This window comes from Cricetulus griseus, chromosome 2 (genome assembly GCF_003668045.3).
Source record: "Cricetulus griseus strain 17A/GY chromosome 2, alternate assembly CriGri-PICRH-1.0, whole genome shotgun sequence".
Classification (NCBI taxonomy): Eukaryota; Metazoa; Chordata; class Mammalia; order Rodentia; family Cricetidae; genus Cricetulus; species Cricetulus griseus.
In genome coordinates, this window is record NC_048595.1 from 154,285,345 (window position 1) to 154,305,254 (window position 19,910).

The following is a 19,910-nucleotide window of genomic DNA, read 5'->3' on the forward strand; positions in this document are numbered from 1 at the left end:
GAACAGAAAAAATGCATAGAACCAAAACTGGGGAACAAAGGGGGCAGGTAGAAGAGGGAGGAGGGCTGTGTTAGGGGGATATGCACCAAGCACTATGCATTATACACCTACATGAAAATGGCCAAAACTGAACCAGATAACATGGCCCAGTAGTGAAAAGCACACACCCCAGAGTTCTTGGGCTGGAACCTCGTTCTAGTCATTCTCTAGCTCAATCATACCTTGATTAAATTAAATTAAATTAAAAATAAATTACTGTTATTTTTAAATGGAGTAATACTTATCCATACATGGAAAGACTGTTTCTTTTAAAGATTTATTTTTAATTATACATATGTGTGCCTATGTGCAGGTAGGTGCCCATGGATGCCTGGAGCTGGAGTTACTGGTAGTTGAGGCTGCATAGAATGGGTTTGGGAAACCAAACTTGGGTCCTCTGCAAGAGCAAGGTGTATTTAAAGAGCTCATGAGTGTAAGGAAGACTGATTTCTGGGTACTTGCTACTAATATTATTATCCAAGTTGTACACTGAATTCCAGCAGGAAGGTCTTTATAGCTCATATTTCAGTTTTTACTTCACAAGTCATTTTTATTTTTTATTCTCAAAAAAAAAATGTCATTTTGAATAAAGAAAGTGTTTTTCTCACTAAAGGAATTTTACCTTCCAAGTTTCTGCCCTTCTCCACTAAAAGCTTTGAATCGCAATCTGGGTTTTATGTACTCTTGGTCTTGATGATCCTCCATATCCAGACTCACTTGGCTGCCATGGACCAGTCGCTGAAGCTCCAGGGGAATCTCTCTTAAAAGGAGGGAGAGAAGGTTTTAGTTAAGATTGTTAAAAAGTATACTTCTCCACTGTTCTAATTAAATCATGAGCTACATGCTAACAAAACTTTCCATGGTGATTTTAGAGATCATTTAGTTCAAGTTACCTCATACTTTTTAAATTTTATACTTTAAATGTATGAGTGCTTTGTCTATATGTGTGTCTATGTACCATGTGCATGCCTCCCGCCCTTGGAGGATTAAAGCCCCTGGAACTGGAGACACAGAAGGTTGTAAAGCACTATGTGAATGTTGGTCCCCTGGGAAAGCAGCTAGTGCCGAGCCATCTCTTCTAGCTAGTCACACTGTTCTTTAGTGACTCTTAACATAGAAATGTTTTAGTTGTCACAACAACCTTGGGGTATACCTAGAAAGTCAGATTATAAGACAGCAATTGATACTTAAATTAGCACAAGAAAATTCCTATATGGCTTAAAAGTTAATTCAAATATTTTTGTTTGTTTCTTTGAAATAGGGTCTCACACTGTGGCTCAGGCTAGGCTGGAGTTCAGTATACAGGTCAGGCTAGTTGCAAACTCATAGCAATCCTTCTGTTTAGACTCTCAAGTATTGGGAGTCTGCACATATTTAAATCTAATGTCCCTGGGAGACTTGTGTAAACTGATGTTTTAGTATATCTGAGTGTCAGTTGACTCTTGAGCACTGCCATGTTTCAGCATGAAGGACGGGCTGTGAGACATGGCCATGACAGAGTCATCTTTTTTCTTTTCTTTAAATTAAAAATTGTTTTAGGTCACAGGAAGAAAAGGTGAGTGACCTGGCTGCCAGCTGAATACTCCCTGGGTTCTATTCCCACAGACCCATCTCATAGCCCATGCCCTCCCAGCTCATCATCTGCCCCACTTCTAGGCCCTGTCCCCAACCCCAGCAGACTTCCGCTGCTGCTCAGATACAGGCCATGCCAGTCAGAAGAACAGAGACCTCCTGCTGCAACAAAAGCCAAGCTAGCCACCAAAAGGCCAGCCCCCAACTTTGACAGAGAGTCCCTACTAGATCAGAGGTCGCGCCAGCCACAAGAAATTCAGACCACAAAGTTCAGAAGACCAGCGAGGAAACAGAAGCCAGGGAACAAAATACCCATCCAAACAAGCATACTCAGAAATCAGTACCTAGGCATATAATCATCCCAAACCCAGATGACTAAATGCCAGTGTAAGAACAACTGGCAATCAACAACAACCAGGGCAATATGGTACTACCATAGCCCAGCTATCTTATGATGCCAAGACCTGAATATTTCAACACAGCTGAAAAACAAGAAAATGACTTTAAAAAAAGAAAACTTTATGCAGATGATAGAGATCCTTAAAGAGGAAATAAAAAAAAATTTAAAGAAATAGAGGGCAGGCCTTTAATCCCAACACCCGGGAGGTAGAGGCAGGTGGACTCTGTGAGTTCGAGGCCAGCATGATCTACAGAGCGAGTGCCAGGATAGGCTTAAAAGCTACAGAGAGAAACCCTGTCTCAAAAAACAAAAAATAAAAACAAAAACAAAACAAACAAACAGAAAGAGAAATAGAGGGCAAGACAACAAAAAAAAAAATGGAGGAAATAAAAAAAATCCCTTAAGGAATGAAGAAAAACAAGAAAAAAAAACAAGCAAACAAAAACAAAAACAAAAACAAAAAACAAGCAAAACAAGCAGGTGAAGGAAACTATTCAAGACCTGAAAATTGAAATGGAAGCAATAAAGAAAACACAGAGGGAATTCTGGAGATGGAAAATCTGGGTAAGCAAACAGAAACTAAAGACACAAGCATAACCAACAGAATTCAAGAGATTGAAGAGAGAATCTCAGATACAGAGAATATGATAGTAGAAATAAATACATCAGTCAAAGAAAATGTTGTATCGAAAAATCAAACCCTGAACATCCAGGAAATCTGGGACACTATGAAAAGACCAAACCTGAGAATAATAGGAATAGAAAAAGGAAAAGAATCCCAGCTTGAAAACCCAGAAGATAACAAAATCATAGAAGAAAATTTTCTTAACCCAAAGAAGGGCATGCTTATATAAGTACAAGAAGCTTACAGAACACGAAATATATTGGACCAGAAAAGAAGTCCTCTTGCTATATAACAATCAAAGCCCTAAACACAAGGAATAAAGAAAAGCTGCAAAGGAAAAAGGCTAAGTAACAAGGCAGACCAATCAGACTTACATCTGATTTCTCAGTGGAGATTCTAAAATACAAAAGGGCCTGGAAAGATATCTTGAAGACTCTAAGAGACCACAGATGCCAGCCCAGACTAATATACCCAGCAAAACTTGCAATCACCATAGACAAAGAAACAAAGATATATTATGAAATTTAAATTTAAACATTATCTACCCATACATCCATCCCTATAGAAGGTACTGGAAGGAAAACTCCAACCCAAGTTAGTTAACAACAACCACAAAAACACAGGCAATAAATAATCTCATACCAACAAAACCCCAAAACAGGGAAACACACACATACACACACACTACTACCACCACCACCACCAACAAAATAACAGGAATTCATAATCATTGGTCATTAATATCTCTCAATATCAGTAGACTCAATTCCCCAATAAAAAAGACACAGGCTGACAGAATGGATATGAAAACAGGATCCATCCTGCTGCTGCATACAAGAAACATACCTCAACATCAAAGTTAGACAGTACCTCAGAGTAAAGGGTTGGAAAAGATTTTCCTAACAAATGGACCAAAGAAGCAAAATGGTGTAGCTATTCTAATATCTAATAAAATAATTTTCAAACCAAATTTAATCAAAAGAAATGGAGGCTATTTCATACTCATCAAAAGAATAATCCAGTAACATGAGGCTTCAATTCTTATTATTTAACCCCCCAAAACAAGAGTACCCACAATTGTAAACGAAATGTTACTAAAGCTTAAATCACACATTGAACCTCACACATTAATCATGACAAACTTCAATGGACAGGACATCCAGGCAGAAACTAAACAAAGAAATAATGGAGCCAACAGACCTTATGACTTAAATGGACCTAACAGATATCTATAGAACATTTCATCCAAATACAAGAAAATATACCTTCTTCTCAGCACCACCCATGACATTCTCCAAAATGACCACATACTCAATCACAAAGCAAGTCTCAAAACTGAATAACCCTTTGTATTCTATCAGACCACCAGAGATTAAAGCTGGCTACCAACAACAACAGAAAGCCTACAAAGTCATGGAAATTGAACAACTCCTTACTGAACAACTATTGTGTCAAGGCAGAATTAAAGAAAAAAATGAAAGACTTCCTAGAATTCAATGAAAATGAATCCAAAACACACCCAAACTTATGGGACACAATGAAAGTGGTGTTAAGAGGAAAGTTCACAGCACTGTCTTCAAGAAATTGCAGAGATGCAACTTAACAGCATACCTGAAAGCCCTAGAACAAAAAGAAGCAGACATGTCCAAGAGCAGTAGACTGCATGAACTAATCAAACTCAGGGGTGAAAGCAATAAAATAGGAACAAAGAGAACAATACAAAGAATCAATGAAACGAAGAGTTGATTCTTTGAGAAAATAAACAAGACAGACAAACCCTTATTCAAACTAATTAAAAGACAGAGCGAGAATATCCAAACTAGCAAAATCAGAAATGAAAAGGGGGACATAACAGCAGATACTGAGAAATGTAAAGAATAATTAGGTCATATTTCAAAAACCTATACTTCACAAAATTGGAAAATCTAAAAGAAATGGACAATTTTCTCAATTGATACCACTTACCAAAGTTAAATCAAGATCAGATAAACAGCTTAAATAGGCTTATAGCTTCTATGGATATAGGAGCAGTCATTAAATCCTTCCAACCAAAAAAGGCCCAGGGCTAAACAATTTTAGCACAGATGTCTCCCAGACTTTTAAAGAAGAGCTAATACAAATACTCCTCAAATTATAACACAAAAGAGAGACAGAAGGAACATTGCCAAGTTAATTTCAAGAGGCCACAGTCATCCTCATACCCAAACCGCACAAAGACTCAACAAAGAGACTTACATACCAATTTTCCTCATTAATACTGATGAAAAAACACTCAACAAAATAAGCATAACAGAAGAATTCAAGAACATATCAAAAAGATCATCCACCATGATCACACAGGATTCATCCCAGAGATGCAGGGATGGTTCAAATATGAAAATTTGTCAATGTAATCTACCATATAAACTGAAATTAAAAAATAAACAAACACATGACTGTTTCACTAGATGCTTAAGAAAGCCTTTGACAAAATCCAACACCCCTTCATGATAAAGGTCTTGAAGAGATCAGGGATACAAGTGGCACACTTAAATATAATAAATGCTAACCTATAGCCAACATCAAATTTAATGGAGAGAAACTCAAAGCAATTCTACTAAAATCAGGAACAAGACAAGGTTGTCCACTTTTCTCAGTATCTATTCAATATAGTACTTGAAGCTTTAGCTAGAACAATAAGACAACTAGAGGAGATCAAGAGGATACAGATTGCAAAGGAAGAAGTCAAAGTGTCGCTATTTGCAGATGATAACACATATAAGTGACCCCAAAAATTCTATCAGGGAACTCCCATAGCTGATAAAACACTTTTAGTGAAGTGGCTGGATACAAGATTATCTTAAAAAAAAAAAAAATCAGCAGCCCTCCTATATACAGTCAAATCAGGAAAACCCTTCACAATAGCTACAAATAATATAGAATATCTTGGGGTAAATCTAACCAAACAAGACCTGTATGACAAAAACTTCAAGTCTTTAAAGAAGGAAATTGAAGAAGATATCAGAAGACGGAAAGATCTCCCATGCTCATGGATTGGTAGGATTAACTAAGTAAAAATGGACATCTTACCAAAAACAATCTACAGATTCAATGCAATCCCCATAAAAATCCTAATACAATTCTTTACAGACCTTGAAAGAACAATACCCAACTTCATATGGATAAACAGAAAACCCAGGATAGCTAAAAGTCTATACAAGAAACAAATTTTTGAAGCAATAGTAATAAAAACAGCATGGCACTGGCATAAAAGCAGACACGCTGACCAGTGGAATCAAATCAAAGATCCAGATGGGGATGTCCTTCTGAATGCTGTGAACATATGTTTCTATTATTGGTTGATGAATAAATGCTGATTGGCCATTAGCCAGGCAGGAAGTATGGGAGGAGGGGGCTGAGAATTCTGGGAAGAGGAAAGAAGAGTCTCCAGAGAGACGCCATGTAGCTGCTGAAGGAGTAACATGCCGGAGCATTACAGATAAGCCACAGCCTATGGTATGTGGTATATATATATAAACTACATGGTAATATATAGTTTAATAGAAATGGGTTATAATAATTAAGAGAGAGCTAGCCAGTAAGAAGCCTGAGCCATTGACCAAACAGTTTATAATTATGTAAGCCTCTATGTGTTTATTTGGGACTAAAGGGCTGCAGGACCTGGCTGGAAGGAAACTCCGTCTTTATCCACATATCTATGGACATCTGATTTTTAATAAAGAAGCCAGAAACATATAATGGAAAAAAGACAGCATCTTCAACAAATGGTGCTGGTCTAACTGGATATAGGCATGTATAAAAATGCAAATAGATCCGTATCAACCTGTACAAAAGTCAAATCCAAGTGGATCAAAGACCTCAATCTTAATCCAGATATACTGAACCCACTAGAAGAGAACATGGGGAATAGCCTTGTATGCATTGGCACAGGAGACAACTTCCAGAACAGAACACCAATAGTACAGGCACTAAGATCAACAATTGATAAATGGGACCTCATAAAGCTGAAAAGCTTCTGTAAGGCCAAGGACACCATCAATAGGACAAAAAGGCGGCCCACCAATCAAAAAAAAATTTCACCAACTGCACATCTGACAGAGGACTAATATCCAAAATACATAAAGAACTCAAGAGACTAGACATCAGCTAAATAATACAATTAAAAAATGGGGTACATATCTAAACAGAGAATTCTCGACAGAGGAAACTCAAGTGGCTATGAAACACTTAAAGAAATGTTCAACATCCTTAGCCATCAGGGAAATACAAATCAAAATGACTTGGAGATTATCTTACCTCTGTCAGAATGGCTAAGATAAAAAACACAAGTGGCAGCTTATGCTGTCAAGGATCTGGAGCAAGGAAAACTCCTCTACTGCTGGTACAGTGCAAACTTGTACAGCCTCTTTGGAAATCCATATGATGGTTTCACAGAAAATTGGAAATGGATCTACCTCAAGACCCAGTCATACTACTCCTGGGCATATACCCAAAGAGGATACTCCATCCTATCACAAGGACAATTGCTCACTTATGTTCATAGCAGCTGTATTCAGAATAGCCAGAAACTGGAAACAACCTAGATATCCCTCAACCCTTCGAATAAAGAAATTATGGCACATGTACACAATGGAGTATTACTCATCTGTTATATATAAACAATGACATTATACAATTTGCAGGCAAATGGTTGGAACTTGAAAAGTCATCCTGAAAAAGTTCCATCCTGGTGGAACAGAAAAACAAGCATGGCATGTACTCACTTCTAAGGTGATATTAGCTGTTAAAGTAAAGGGTAACCATGCTACAATCCATGTACCCAGAGAGGCTAAGTAACAAGGAGGGCTCAAGATGGGATGCAAAGATCTCCCTGGCAAGGGGAAACAGAATAGATTTTGCTGGTGGACTGGGGATGGGTAAGAGTTGGGAAAGGAGGGATCAACTTGGGGGTGGAGGATACTGGGAGAAATTACTGGAATTGGGGAACAATTCGGGGTGAGGTGGAAACCTAGTGAAATGGAAACTCCATGCAATCTATGAAAGTAACCCTAGCAAAGACTCATAGTAATGGGGTACACAGAGCCTGAACCATCCATGTTCTATAATCAGACAAGGCCTCAAGAGGAGGGATTTGGATACCAACCCTGCCACCAAACCCTCAACCTACAGTTTGTTCTGCCTGCAAAGTATTCTGGAACCAGAGCCTTGCACAAATGTCATCAAACAGGCCAAAGAGACTTTCTCTGCAACTGAATGGAGGCAGATGCCAAGTCTCACAGCCAAACATTAGGCATAGTAGAGTCCTGTGGAGGAGGGAAGAAAGGATAGGAGGAACCAGAGGGGTCAGGGGCAGCAAGAGAAAATGGCCCACAGAATCAACTGACCAGGAGTCATGGTGTCTGAATCAGGGAGCCTGTAGGGGTCTGACCTAGATACCCTGCATATATGTAATGGCTGAGTGTCCTTGTGAGACTCCCAACAGTGGGAGTGGGGTGTCTCTGACTCTTTTGCCTACTTATGGGACTCTTTTCCTCCTAATAGGTTGCCTTGTACAGCCTTGATTGTGATGGTGTGTGCCTGGTCTTATTGTAGATTATTATGCCACTGATGTACTTGGAGGCCTGCTATTTTCTGAGGAGAGACTGTGGGGACATGGATCTGGGAAAGAGGGGAGATGGGGGGAAGGAGACTGGGGAGAGGAGAATGGGTAGAGGGAAGGGAGGGGAAATTGTGGTGGGATGTAATATATAAGAGAAGATGAAGAATAAATTAAATAAACTGTTTTCGGTTTGTATAGAAAGTAACATTTCATTATGGCATCTGCATACATACATACATGTCACTATAAGTTGTTCTCACTGGTTTCTCTGCCTTACTATCCTCCATGCCTTTCTCCTCTTTACTGGAAATAGACTGCCTCCCTTCTACTTACATTTCATATGTACTGATTAAACTCTCTTTCCACTTACTTTAAGATCTCATCTTCCCTTCTCATGATCCCCTTTCTAGTTTCATGATCTATGTACTCATATATAAATATAAACATTTATATATCTACTCATGTATAAAATCTTAAATCTAGATGATGCGTATGAGAGAAAACACATGATATCTGAGCCGGGCTGGTATCACCTAACATTATTTCCAGTTCATAGAATTGAATTATGTATGTTTACATTTTCTTAATCCATTCATCTGTTGATGAACATCTAGACTATCGAACCTCTGAGCTATTGTAAACAGTGCAGTATAAACATGGATGTACAAGTATCTTCATGGTATGTTGCCTTAGAGTTCTTTAGGAAAATATTCAGGAGTCATGGGTCATATGGTAGGTAGTTTTCGTTGGAGATACCTCTATTCAGATTTCCTTGGAGGCTGCATAGGTTTACACTTCCACCAACAATAAGGTTCTTCGTATCTTTGCACTGCATGAAATTAAAGTCTCGACACTGTGGTGATATTTTGTTTGTGCTTTAACAAATAAAGCTTGCCTGAAGATCAGAGTGCAGAGCTAGCTACTAGTTAGCCATAGAGGCCAGGCAGTGGTGGGACACACCTTTAATCCCAGCAGTTGGGAAGCAGAGGCAGGAGGGGTCTCTGTGAGTTCAAGGCCACACTGGACTACTCGAGATTGATCCAGTCTAAAAGAGAAACAGAGCCAGGTGGTGGTGGCTCATACCTTTAATCCCAGTACTTGGGAGTCACATGCCTTTAATCCCAGCACTAGGGAGGTAGAGACAAGAGTGATATGGCTGGGTGGAGAGAGGAATATTAAGGTGGGAGGAGACAGGAGCTCATTGTATTCAGTCTGAGGATCTGTAGAGACAGGATTACCCCTTTGGTCTGAGGATTCAGTAGAGTAAGAACTTCTGGCTGGCTGTTCTGCTTCTCTGATCTTTCAGCATTAACCCCTATATCTGACTCCAGGCTTTTATTAATAAAACTAATTAGAATTTGAGCTATACTGCACTGCAAGTACTTGTCACAGGTACATAGAATCAACATCCCTGATTGCAACCATTTGCTTTTAACTCTATCCTGGAGGGAGCTGGAAACTGATAGAGGCATTTCTGATTATCAGGTAACTAGTGAGCACTACCATCCTTCAGTGTCAAGGGGGGAGGCTGAAGAATGCATTGCTTTGGAAGACTGGTCTTCTACACTGATAACAGTATCATAGTTACACGAATCAGAAAGTGCCAGAGATTTACATGAGTAACAACTCTCTTCTTTAGGTGCCTGGGCTTACTTCTGTCCTATCAATTAGGAAAAATCACTAAGCACTTTGGAAGATTTTCATATTTTTATTTTTTAAGATCCCTTGCATTCCTAAGAATGTACCTACCATTTAAACTACACTTTGTTTTGTTTGGAATTTTATTAAGTCCTTGAATGAAACAATAAATCTAAATATCAATGATAGGCATTCTTGATTTGACTTCCTATATTTAATATATGTAAGGTAGAATATATAAATTTTTGGAGAAGTGATGTATATAAGTGGATTATACTACCTAATAGTTGGTCTTGTAGGGCAATAAAGACAGTGTTACCACATATTTTAAGAAAGTGCTAATGTATCTTAGCTAGTTGGAACCTCTAACTGATATTCTCAAAAAGGAGACTTTGCTCATTTTTGTACTTGATGATATGATGTGGCTCAGATTTTAAATCCCACTTGCAGGAAAATTAACTTCAGCAAATAATGTTTTCATCTATCATCTTGAAATTACAGCATGAATTGAACAGAAATGTTGGTTTTCACATATTATTTGAATATTTCCACTACCTAGTGGCTCTTATGTTTTAAGATTTATTTATATACAGTATTTTGCCTGCATGTATACCCCTATTAAATGCTTTCAATTATAAGTTGCCTTGGTCATGGTGTTTTGTCACAGCACTTGGTCCACAGTAAAGCAGAACAGAGGCTTAATGGATAGATAGACAGATGCTATTCAATTTATTAAGATATTTCTTTTAGAGCAAAGACCAGTGACATCATATTTAAAAGGGGTACAATCATCCAATGTTCTTTCTCCTCAAAGATCCATCTCTGCAAGTTACTTGTGTAATATGTCACAGTAACTAATTCTTGAAAGCTAGTAGTGTATGCAGAACAGTTCAAAAAATAAATAGGTCCAAGGAGACAAGATACTTGGTCAAATAGTTGTCACAGAAGCATACAACCTGAGCTCAATCTCCAGAGAATCCATGTAACAAGGCTGGATGTGGTGGTATGTGCTGGTATCTCAGCACTGGGACAGGTCCCTGGGGTTCAGTGACCAGCCAGCCTGTACATGTATGCAGTCACATGAACATGCATTCACATACTCACAATAGTTCCATTCAACATAATAAAGATAACACAAATATTTCATCTTACCCTCTCTTAACAGATTCCAAAAACTGAGCATTTGTTGGGTCATTGTAAGGTCTCAATTCTCCATCATCCAAACTGAAACCATTGCTCCACAGCTTCAGTAAAATCTGAACCTTTTGGAGACAGAGGGAAAAAAGAATTCATCTCCAAACAATTTTAAGTTTCAACATTATATCTCCCAACTTACTACCTGATTAATTTATCTTAAAATACAGAGATACTTGTTTTAGTCAAAAATAAACCACTGTGTCCATGTGTTTACTTAGCAGGTTTATTTTTAGCTTAAACCACTGATAAGAGCTGGAAATATCACAGTCCCACAAGTGGAGCCTGGCCTCTGAGCAATCGCTGGGGAAACAGAAGCAGTGAGAGACAGATTCCACTTGGTACCTGTGACTCACACTGCTTGTCTACACCCTAAATCTCTTCAGTTCCATTGCTTAAACATTCACACCTTCCAAAAAACTGTTAATATCTAAAATAAATTTATGATTTTAGTATTTCCAAAGGCAACATAAATGATTTCAAGTGTTCTTATAATTTAATTTATATTGTATTATAAAAGTATATGATTTTCAAGAAAAAACTGTAAGAATTATACATTCTGCCTGGCAGTCGTAGCACATGCCTTTATGACCAGCACTCAGGAGGCAGAGGCAGTTTGAGGCCAGTTGGTCTACAGTGTGAGTTCCAGGACAGCCAGAGAGCTTCACAGAGAAACCCTGTCCAGAAAAACAAAAAAACAATACACACAAACACACACACACACACACACACACACACACACACACACACACACACACACACACATATAGCAATAGAAATACTGCGACTGAAAGCACACAGGTCCTTTAACTCATGCTTTAACAACTAATGTGAGAGACTGTATTCATAGTGTCAACTATTAATTCAGAAAGGCGGAAAGCAGTATCAACTAGAAATGAAGGCTTAAACATTTTGGTGATTGTACCTACATCTTGCAGCTGATTTTCTCCATAGATATACTCTGACCGCTTACAGAAAGAACTGCCCAATCTGTATCCTCCACCTGTAAATGACTGAAATACATGATAAATGGGTTAAGAGTTCACTATGGCTTATGGTCAAAATGTTATTCATACACTTGACATTTCAAAACTAGACAAATAATTATTGGCCAGATTCATACTGACTAGGAAAATAGATTGGAATAAAGACCTTAAGTTATAAACAAGTGTATGTGAGAAGTTAAATGTCTTTTCACATAAACATTAGTAACTCAGAATGTGAAATAACTTAGTTTGATCCCAAAAGCCACATGGTAGAAGAAGAGAACAAACTCATGCAAGTTGTCCTCTAACTGCCACATGTGGGTTGTGGATATATGTGTACATGAATACACATATGAAATAAATGTTAAAACAAAGAATTCTATATGTATTTTATAGGCTTTAGATTTTTTTAATGTTTTTAATTGAAATAGAAATTATATCACTTTCCCTATCCAGCCCCTCCCACACACCCACTCTCAAGTTGGCAGCCTCTTTTTCATTATTGTTATATACACACATGTATGTAAATACATATCTCATAATGAATGTTTTTTTGGTGCTGTAGTTCTTAGGGGTTCAGTGACCACATATAATTTCCCCCCTTCCATGTTAACATGTCCATTGAAACTTCCAGTCTTGTTTATGCAGCCATTTCCAGGAGACTGTTACACAGCTGACTTCCTGGTGTTCTGGCTCTTACAGCTCTTCCGCCCCCTCTTCCGAGATATTCCCTGAGCCATAGATGCAGGAGCTGTGATGCAGACGTATCTGTTGAGGCTGGGCTTCCCCATGACCTGTTGATCTCTGCACTATGTCAAACTGTGGCTTCCTGTGATGGCCTCCATTTCAAGCTGTTTTCTAAGGTACAGTAAGTCAGCTCTCAGCACAATGATATTAACTATATCAAGTCAGCTATAGTCAGTCACACTTTTGATCTTGCTCTACTGAATACACAGTCTTCAGGTAGGACAATATGAGGGGAAATAGCTATTCATTTCATTACCATTTGCATCACAAATGCACTTTAAATTACAACCTGCCTTTGTTCCACAGACTAAATCAGTTCCACACTTTTCTTACAGAATTGGGGAACATGGAAATGTTAAAATGACCTCAAGGCTACATGGACGGAAGTTTTCTAGCTGCTGCCAAATACTGAAACTGAAGTTTCGTGGAGAACAGTCATTCTCAACAATGGGTGCCAAAAAGATTGCAAAGGCTTTACCAAGACACATGTCCAAGTACCTCTCAACTTCCCAGAAACAGTACAGTTTTAAGACAGCACTGACCTTAGGTTTGTCATCACTTGAAGATCTTGTGGCTTCGTTTAGAGGGACGGCCCCATGTTCCCTTGCCTCTTTGAAAAGTTCATTCACAATTTTCCCAGTTGGAGGTTGAACTATATGTAATCCACCATATTCCTGTTCACCTGAACAAAGCCTTTAAACATCACAGCTCATAAATAAAAACTCAGAAAAGTCATAAACTACTCTAAGAAGCTACATCATCATATGAAGTAACTTTTATTCATAAATAAAGAATGCCTGAGTTCTTTATACACACTTAACTTTAAAATGGAATTCAGGCAAAGATAAAATAGGGGATAGTTTGTATCCCTTCTGAGTTTGTGGAGAGTCTGACAACTTCAGCACCCAACATGGGCAAATGAAGGCCTTGTTTCCGCCCTCAGCCCTGGATGACTGCTTATGGCTTCCTATTTTCACAGACCAAGCTCTTCACCTGTGGTGGGTAGCACTCTCAACAACCAGAGGCTATTCCTGCCCCATATGGCTACACAATGAAGGTTTATTCTTCGGGTAGAAAGACCTACTGCATAACAATTCCCACTGTGAATAACTTCATGTACTCCTTGTGTAGTAATTAAGATCTGCCCTGACTCTATCTTCATAATGGCTACAAAACATAAGTTTCCATTCACCTAAGACTAATATTCTAATTGTTCATGACTGATTTTCCTGCCCAGGATATCAGAAAATTTAATCAATGAAGTAGCATACAGAGACTTCCAATATATGGTGACAAGAGTGTACTTTTTATTTTCCCACACCTTTTACTCCATTTCCCGATTCACAGTAACTCACAAAGCAAAATTGGAAACACAACAGCCCTGGACAAGGAACAGAGGTTCCCTTCCAGGTTTTCTCCTAAGCGGGCAGTTCTCATCTGCAGGTGAAAGAGAATCTCCATGGACACAAGTGTGGACCTCAGCAGAATCCCACTACACTGTGGGAGGGGCACCACCCTGTCAGTGTCACTGGACACACTACAACCCACAAAGGCTTCTTGCCATGTTTACACTGCATACTGGGAGAGAGAGAGAGAGAGAGAGAGAGAGAGAGAGAGAGAGAGAGAGAGAGAGAGAGAGAGAGAGAGAGAGAGAGAGAGGTGTGTGTGTGTGTGTGTGTGTGTGTGTGTGAGTGTGCAGCAAACAGGAAAGAAATGCCCTGCCTGTCTAAGTGCAGTGTTGGAGAGGAGGAACTGGCTAACACATGGCCTCAGGTAACTGTGACAAAGAGGATAGCAGAGCAAAGCTTCCTGCCATGTTTGCCCCCAGTATAGCCTCTTCCCTCTTTGAGTCAGGTTAACAAGCTGGCAAAGTTCACAATCCTGCCTCTTTGTTTTTGGGACAAAGACCTGAGAAAACTGGACATAAGAAAAAGTTTACCAGTCTGTTATAGCCTCCCCTAAGGTAATGCAGCATTTCTTCAAGCAGCCTCACTGTTTGAACTTTTATATTCAGAGCTACAATCTATCCAAAATTGATAATTGTATGTTGCATGATGGAGAGGCCAATACTAACATCTTCCCTTGGACTATGCCATGAGATTCCCTCTCCCTGTTGCTCTGCAGTGGCATCGTTGTCAGAGCCAAAACAGCCATCTCTAAGGGTGTGAGACTCAGCGTTCCGGTCTTGGTTCACTGGTCAGTTTCTCAGGCCTCTGCAGCTTTGGTATAAGGTTTCACATGACTACTTTACGTGCTGCTCTTGATGGGTGCTTCATGAGTTCTCTAGCTGTTTTTTGTGGAGACAGGCCAAGAGCATCTACAACTGCTGCAGTAACATTTCCCACTTCCGTTTTCTCACTTCACAATGAACTTTGTCTTTTCATGACTTTCCCAAAGGCAACAACACTATTCGTCCCTCTGTGCAGTGGGGTTCCAACCATGCCTTGGTTTTTACTAAGTTTCCTTTCTTCCCTTTTCCACAACAAGATGTCAGTGTCCTTGCCTTCTGTTCTCCTCTTATGTGAAACTCATCTGATCAGTAAAATATTTATCCACTCCCATTGCAACCTCAAAAATGACTCGAAGGTATGACTTCACCTCCCTTTAAAAGCTTCTTTTCTTCCATTCTCTCACCATGCAACTCAAGCACACATCAAACTTACGGGTTTTCCTGTCTTAGTCATGCATGTGCTGGTATTATAAGCATACACCATCATGCCTAGCTCTTTCTTACTTTGTTTGACTTGTTGGTTGGGGCAGGAGTGAGATGGTCTCATGTATATGAGGCTGGCCTTGAACTGAACTAGGTGACACTGACCTTCAGCTTCTGATGGTCCTGCATTTACCTTCCCAATGTTGGGAATATAGATATGTGACACCATGTCTGGCCCTAACTTACTGATGTTTAAAAGTTTGTAAAGACCTTAAAAAACAAAGTACCCACTGAGCAGTTCTGCATGAATGAAGGCTACTCAGTTCCTTGCTGAATACATCTCGTCAGCAAGCACAGTTCTCCCACAGGTCCTGAACCTGTCTCTTTCCTACTCATGCCCTGTAGTCCTTGTCATAAAGTTTCTATAACCAAGGTTTAGAAAGTATGAGAGCAATTCCATCCTCTCTCCTTTATTCCAGCATAATCACCTAACTTTACTTCTTGTCCCTTAGACTACCCCCAGCTAAGTTACCTCTTTCTTTTCCCCCATCGTACTAACTTTCCATTTATTTTTCTAAAGGGATATACTTTTTCCTAAAATGATTAATAGTTAATATTATCAAAGGGCAAATACATTTTCATCAATTCTTATAACTAAATGACCCCCATTTTCCAGATGAGAAAACAGGATAAAACACACACACACACACACACACACACACACACACACACACACACACACACACACACAGCACATACACATGGGGGACATCTATTTTTAGAGGCAGAGGTCTTGTCACTACATCTCTTTTTTACTGAGTGAACGTTAATGCACATTAGCCTTTCAGTGACATTTTAAATGAATGCAACATAATAATGGGGGCCAACTACAAAATGAATATCTAAGTTATCTTACTCAAAATACACTAAGGAGCCAAGCCTTTAATCCAGCACATGGCCGCCTAAGTGTAGAGACTTGTGATATATCCACAAGGCTCAACCCGGCCATGCTTCTACTTATCCAACATCTCTTGTTGGCCACTAATTCTGCAGCTTCTCCTTCTGCCCTCTCCTGCCCTTTTATCACATTTTCTTCCATGCCTCTTTGTCCCAGACCTTCGGGGCTTACTTAGATTTTAGCAATTGTTTAAGGCCCATGCTAAGCATATCACACAGTTCATGTCATTTAATTCTGAGTACAATTTGACATAAAGAATGATCTGTAGAGGACATGCCCAAAGTTCTGCTGCTGGTATACAACCTCTCATGAGTGAATTTGTTAAAGAAGCTGTCGGACTGTCCTGAAAGTTTTCGACAGATTACACACTTCACGTAGGCTAAACACATAGACAATATTATGTCTAATATTTCTGAAAATGAAAGTTCGTTGGTGTTTTATTTAGCTTCAACTGACCAAAAGCAAACCAGGGAAGGAAAGGGTTTATTACATTATACAGGGGTTAGCCATTACTGAGAGGGGTAATGTCAGGGACCTGGAGGTGGGAACTGAAGCAGGAGAAATGCTACTCACTAACTTGGTCTCTATGGTTTACTCAACATACTGTCTTATACAGTAAGACCATCTGCCCAGGGATGGCACCTCCCACATGGGCTGGACCAGCCACATAATTCATTAATCAATTAAATGCTCCCACAGACATGCCTAGAGGCCAGTCAGATGGAGGCAATCTTTCAAGTTAGAGTCGAGCTTGTGTCAAGCTGACAAAAACTAACCAGTGCAGTTGGCGTAAAAAGCCAGTGTGCCAGGTGTGGTGGTGCTATCAGTCTCTGGAAATTTCAATGTTTGGGAGGCTGAGGCAGGAGGATTGCCTGCTCGAGGGTGACAGTCATGTCACTCATGTAAAAATTCGTCAATCATGTAAAAATTCGAATATTAAGTTTACTGCACTGAGAGCAAAATTAAGTCATTCTCATGAGCTCAAACTAGGGAGCCAAAGGCTAAATACTCCACTACTGAATGAGTAAAACGTAGGTACAGAAACACATTAAATCTTTGAAAAATATTTTTTTGAGGGGGGGATATAGACATTAAGGAGGCAACTAAAATATTACACACATCTACATCTACTCATACATCTTGCAAGTGAGAGTTAAGTGAAAGGATAGTATAGTCAAACCATGCCGAGATACCAACCTGCTGATTACAAAGACACACTGTACCTGACAATGCAGTGATGTGGTGGTCAGCACCTTAACCAAGTGAGCATATCACCAAGAGTGGGGAAACTTGGAATTATATGGCTCCTGATGTGACATAATAAAAAGCAGACAGTGTCACTTATCTAGTACTCTTGACAAAAATGTTTAACAAGAATCTAATTATGAGGAAACAGTGATCTAGAATGTGGCACATTTTGAGACATTTGGTTCCTTTAAAAAGTTTAGATTATGCAATAAAGTTTAGATTATGTAGGTGAGCTAAAAACAGGTAAAAAAGAAGCAAGCATGCCCTGCATTCAAAACTCAACACAGGAAAACTCAAATGCAATGAGTAGTATCTAGCTGGGTCTCCAAAGGTGACTGAAAAAAGTGACATCATGTCATCACTGCTAATTTTCAGGTTATACTTTATTATTTAGGTTATATATTTTATTCTTAGGGGATGCACAGGAAGATATCTAGAAGTTGATGTCATGAAGGTATAATTTGCTTTCAGATAGTTGAGTAAAAAAGAGCCAGGATGCGTGAATGAGGGCAATGCTCTGACACACTAACAACTGGTGAATAAAAGTGAAATAGCTAATGTTTATTCATTTTCCTAACCTTTACGTTTGCTATGGGCTTTATAATTTCTAAAAGAAAATACAGGGAGAAATTATAAGGATTTTGCTTATCATTCAAGTACAGGAAGATATAATTTTTGTCTCCCCTACAAAAAGAATGTGAAGTGACAAAAACCTAATGTCCACTTAATTTTTCTACTTTTGACAAAATTATATTTTTGAGAATGAGAGATAAGAAAATTTAAGTTTGCTCTCTACTGTAATACTAGAAAACTCAACAAAAATATTCACAATAACAATATATGTGATTCTTCTAAACCTCTAGTTTGTTGTTTTTATAGTTCAGAGATCTTAATGACAACAAATACATCCAGGAAGTCATCTGTTAGACTAGGTATCACATCACAGAAACTTCAGGATTTACAGATTCTTCAATGGGGGACTAAAGACTCCTATAGGTCCCGTGCATGGCAGTGAGAAACCCGCTGGCCCTCAACTGACAGACTGCACATGAATGCTGCTTTGGAAGGGTCTGCACATTTCACCAGAGCTCAGTGAGCCCGAGGACAAACATTAAAGAGCCATCATGTCTGAGAAAAAGGATTGCATATGGTGCCTATGATAATATCAGACACCAAGGTAATTCTTCAAAATATTTCTTTTAGCTAACTATAAAAATTTTGCAATAGTACCTCCATATCTATTTTTTAAAAATTAATTTTAAAAATCCTCAAGGTCATTTAAAATAGTTTAGGCTCAGTGGGCTAAAGAGGGTAGAAGTCTGGGGGCAACACTCACCGATGCGGCAATGTTCTTGGGCTCTTAAAGGCTGCAGCTGTAGATTTGTCAGGCTTGGAAGACTTGCATTTCACTTCATCTTCATATAATCCTGCCAAGGCCAACTACACATAACAACAGGCTTGTTATTCAGTTAGCAATGGAAACAGACTTCTAGACAGCCAAGGAACAGGTACCAGCTTGAAACTGAGCATTAACAATTTTCTATGAAAAACTGAAGGCTGTTGCCACAAACGTTGTCTTTCCAAAACGAGCAACTCCCGAAGTCTCACACTATTCTATTATTCAAACTGCCTTGGGCCAGAGAAAATTTGTTATGATAATTCTTTTAATTAACTATTCAACAGTTTCAAAAACTGAGTTTGGCAACACAATGGTTTCACATTTGGATCTGTGTAACTTCCAGCTTTTAAAGAACTTTTGAGGACAGTTCACAATATTGCCAATTTCTCTAAATCAATCTCATAATATAATTTCACTTAGCTGTTTTTAAAACTCAAGAACATAAAACAAGCTCAAAAGTACTGCTTTAAAGTTTATCAGACATAAATTTCATCAAGTTCAGAGAAAAGAGCTAAAAAAAATGAGATAACATTTAATGCAAAATTACATATTGCAGATATGTAGCTGAATACCTTCTAAATAAAGTAAAAATATATTTGTCCTTGAAACAGAATTTAAAATATTAATCTGATTATTACAGGTTCCCCCCCCCACTTTTGCTATTTGGGGCAATAATTTAAAATTTTTCAGCCTGGCATAGTGGTACATGCCTTTAATCCCAGCTCTTGGGAAGCAGAAGCTGGAGGATACCTGTGATTTTTGAGGCCAGCCTGGTCTACACAGTGAGGGGACTGTCGGGGCTGTGTAGAGAGACTGATTCAAAAGACAAGCAAAACAAAAGAAATTTCCTTA

General features: G+C 38.8%; 1 protein-coding gene across 2 annotated transcripts in view; it reads right to left on the bottom strand.

Annotated features, from left to right (window-relative positions):
- Positions 1-19,910, bottom strand: part of Ubxn2b (UBX domain protein 2B) — a 33,411-nt gene that overhangs the window by 11,362 nt on the left and 2,139 nt on the right. For both annotated transcript variants that reach the window (XM_027398900.2, XM_027398899.2), the window contains exons 2-6: positions 18,996-19,099; positions 13,343-13,493; positions 11,997-12,080; positions 11,026-11,135; positions 662-799 (exon numbers count right to left, since the gene is read on the bottom strand). In XM_027398900.2, the coding sequence (XP_027254701.1) occupies positions 662-799; positions 11,026-11,135; positions 11,997-12,080; positions 13,343-13,493; positions 18,996-19,099 (587 nt within the window). The remainder of the gene's footprint in view (positions 1-661; positions 800-11,025; positions 11,136-11,996; positions 12,081-13,342; positions 13,494-18,995; positions 19,100-19,910) is intronic.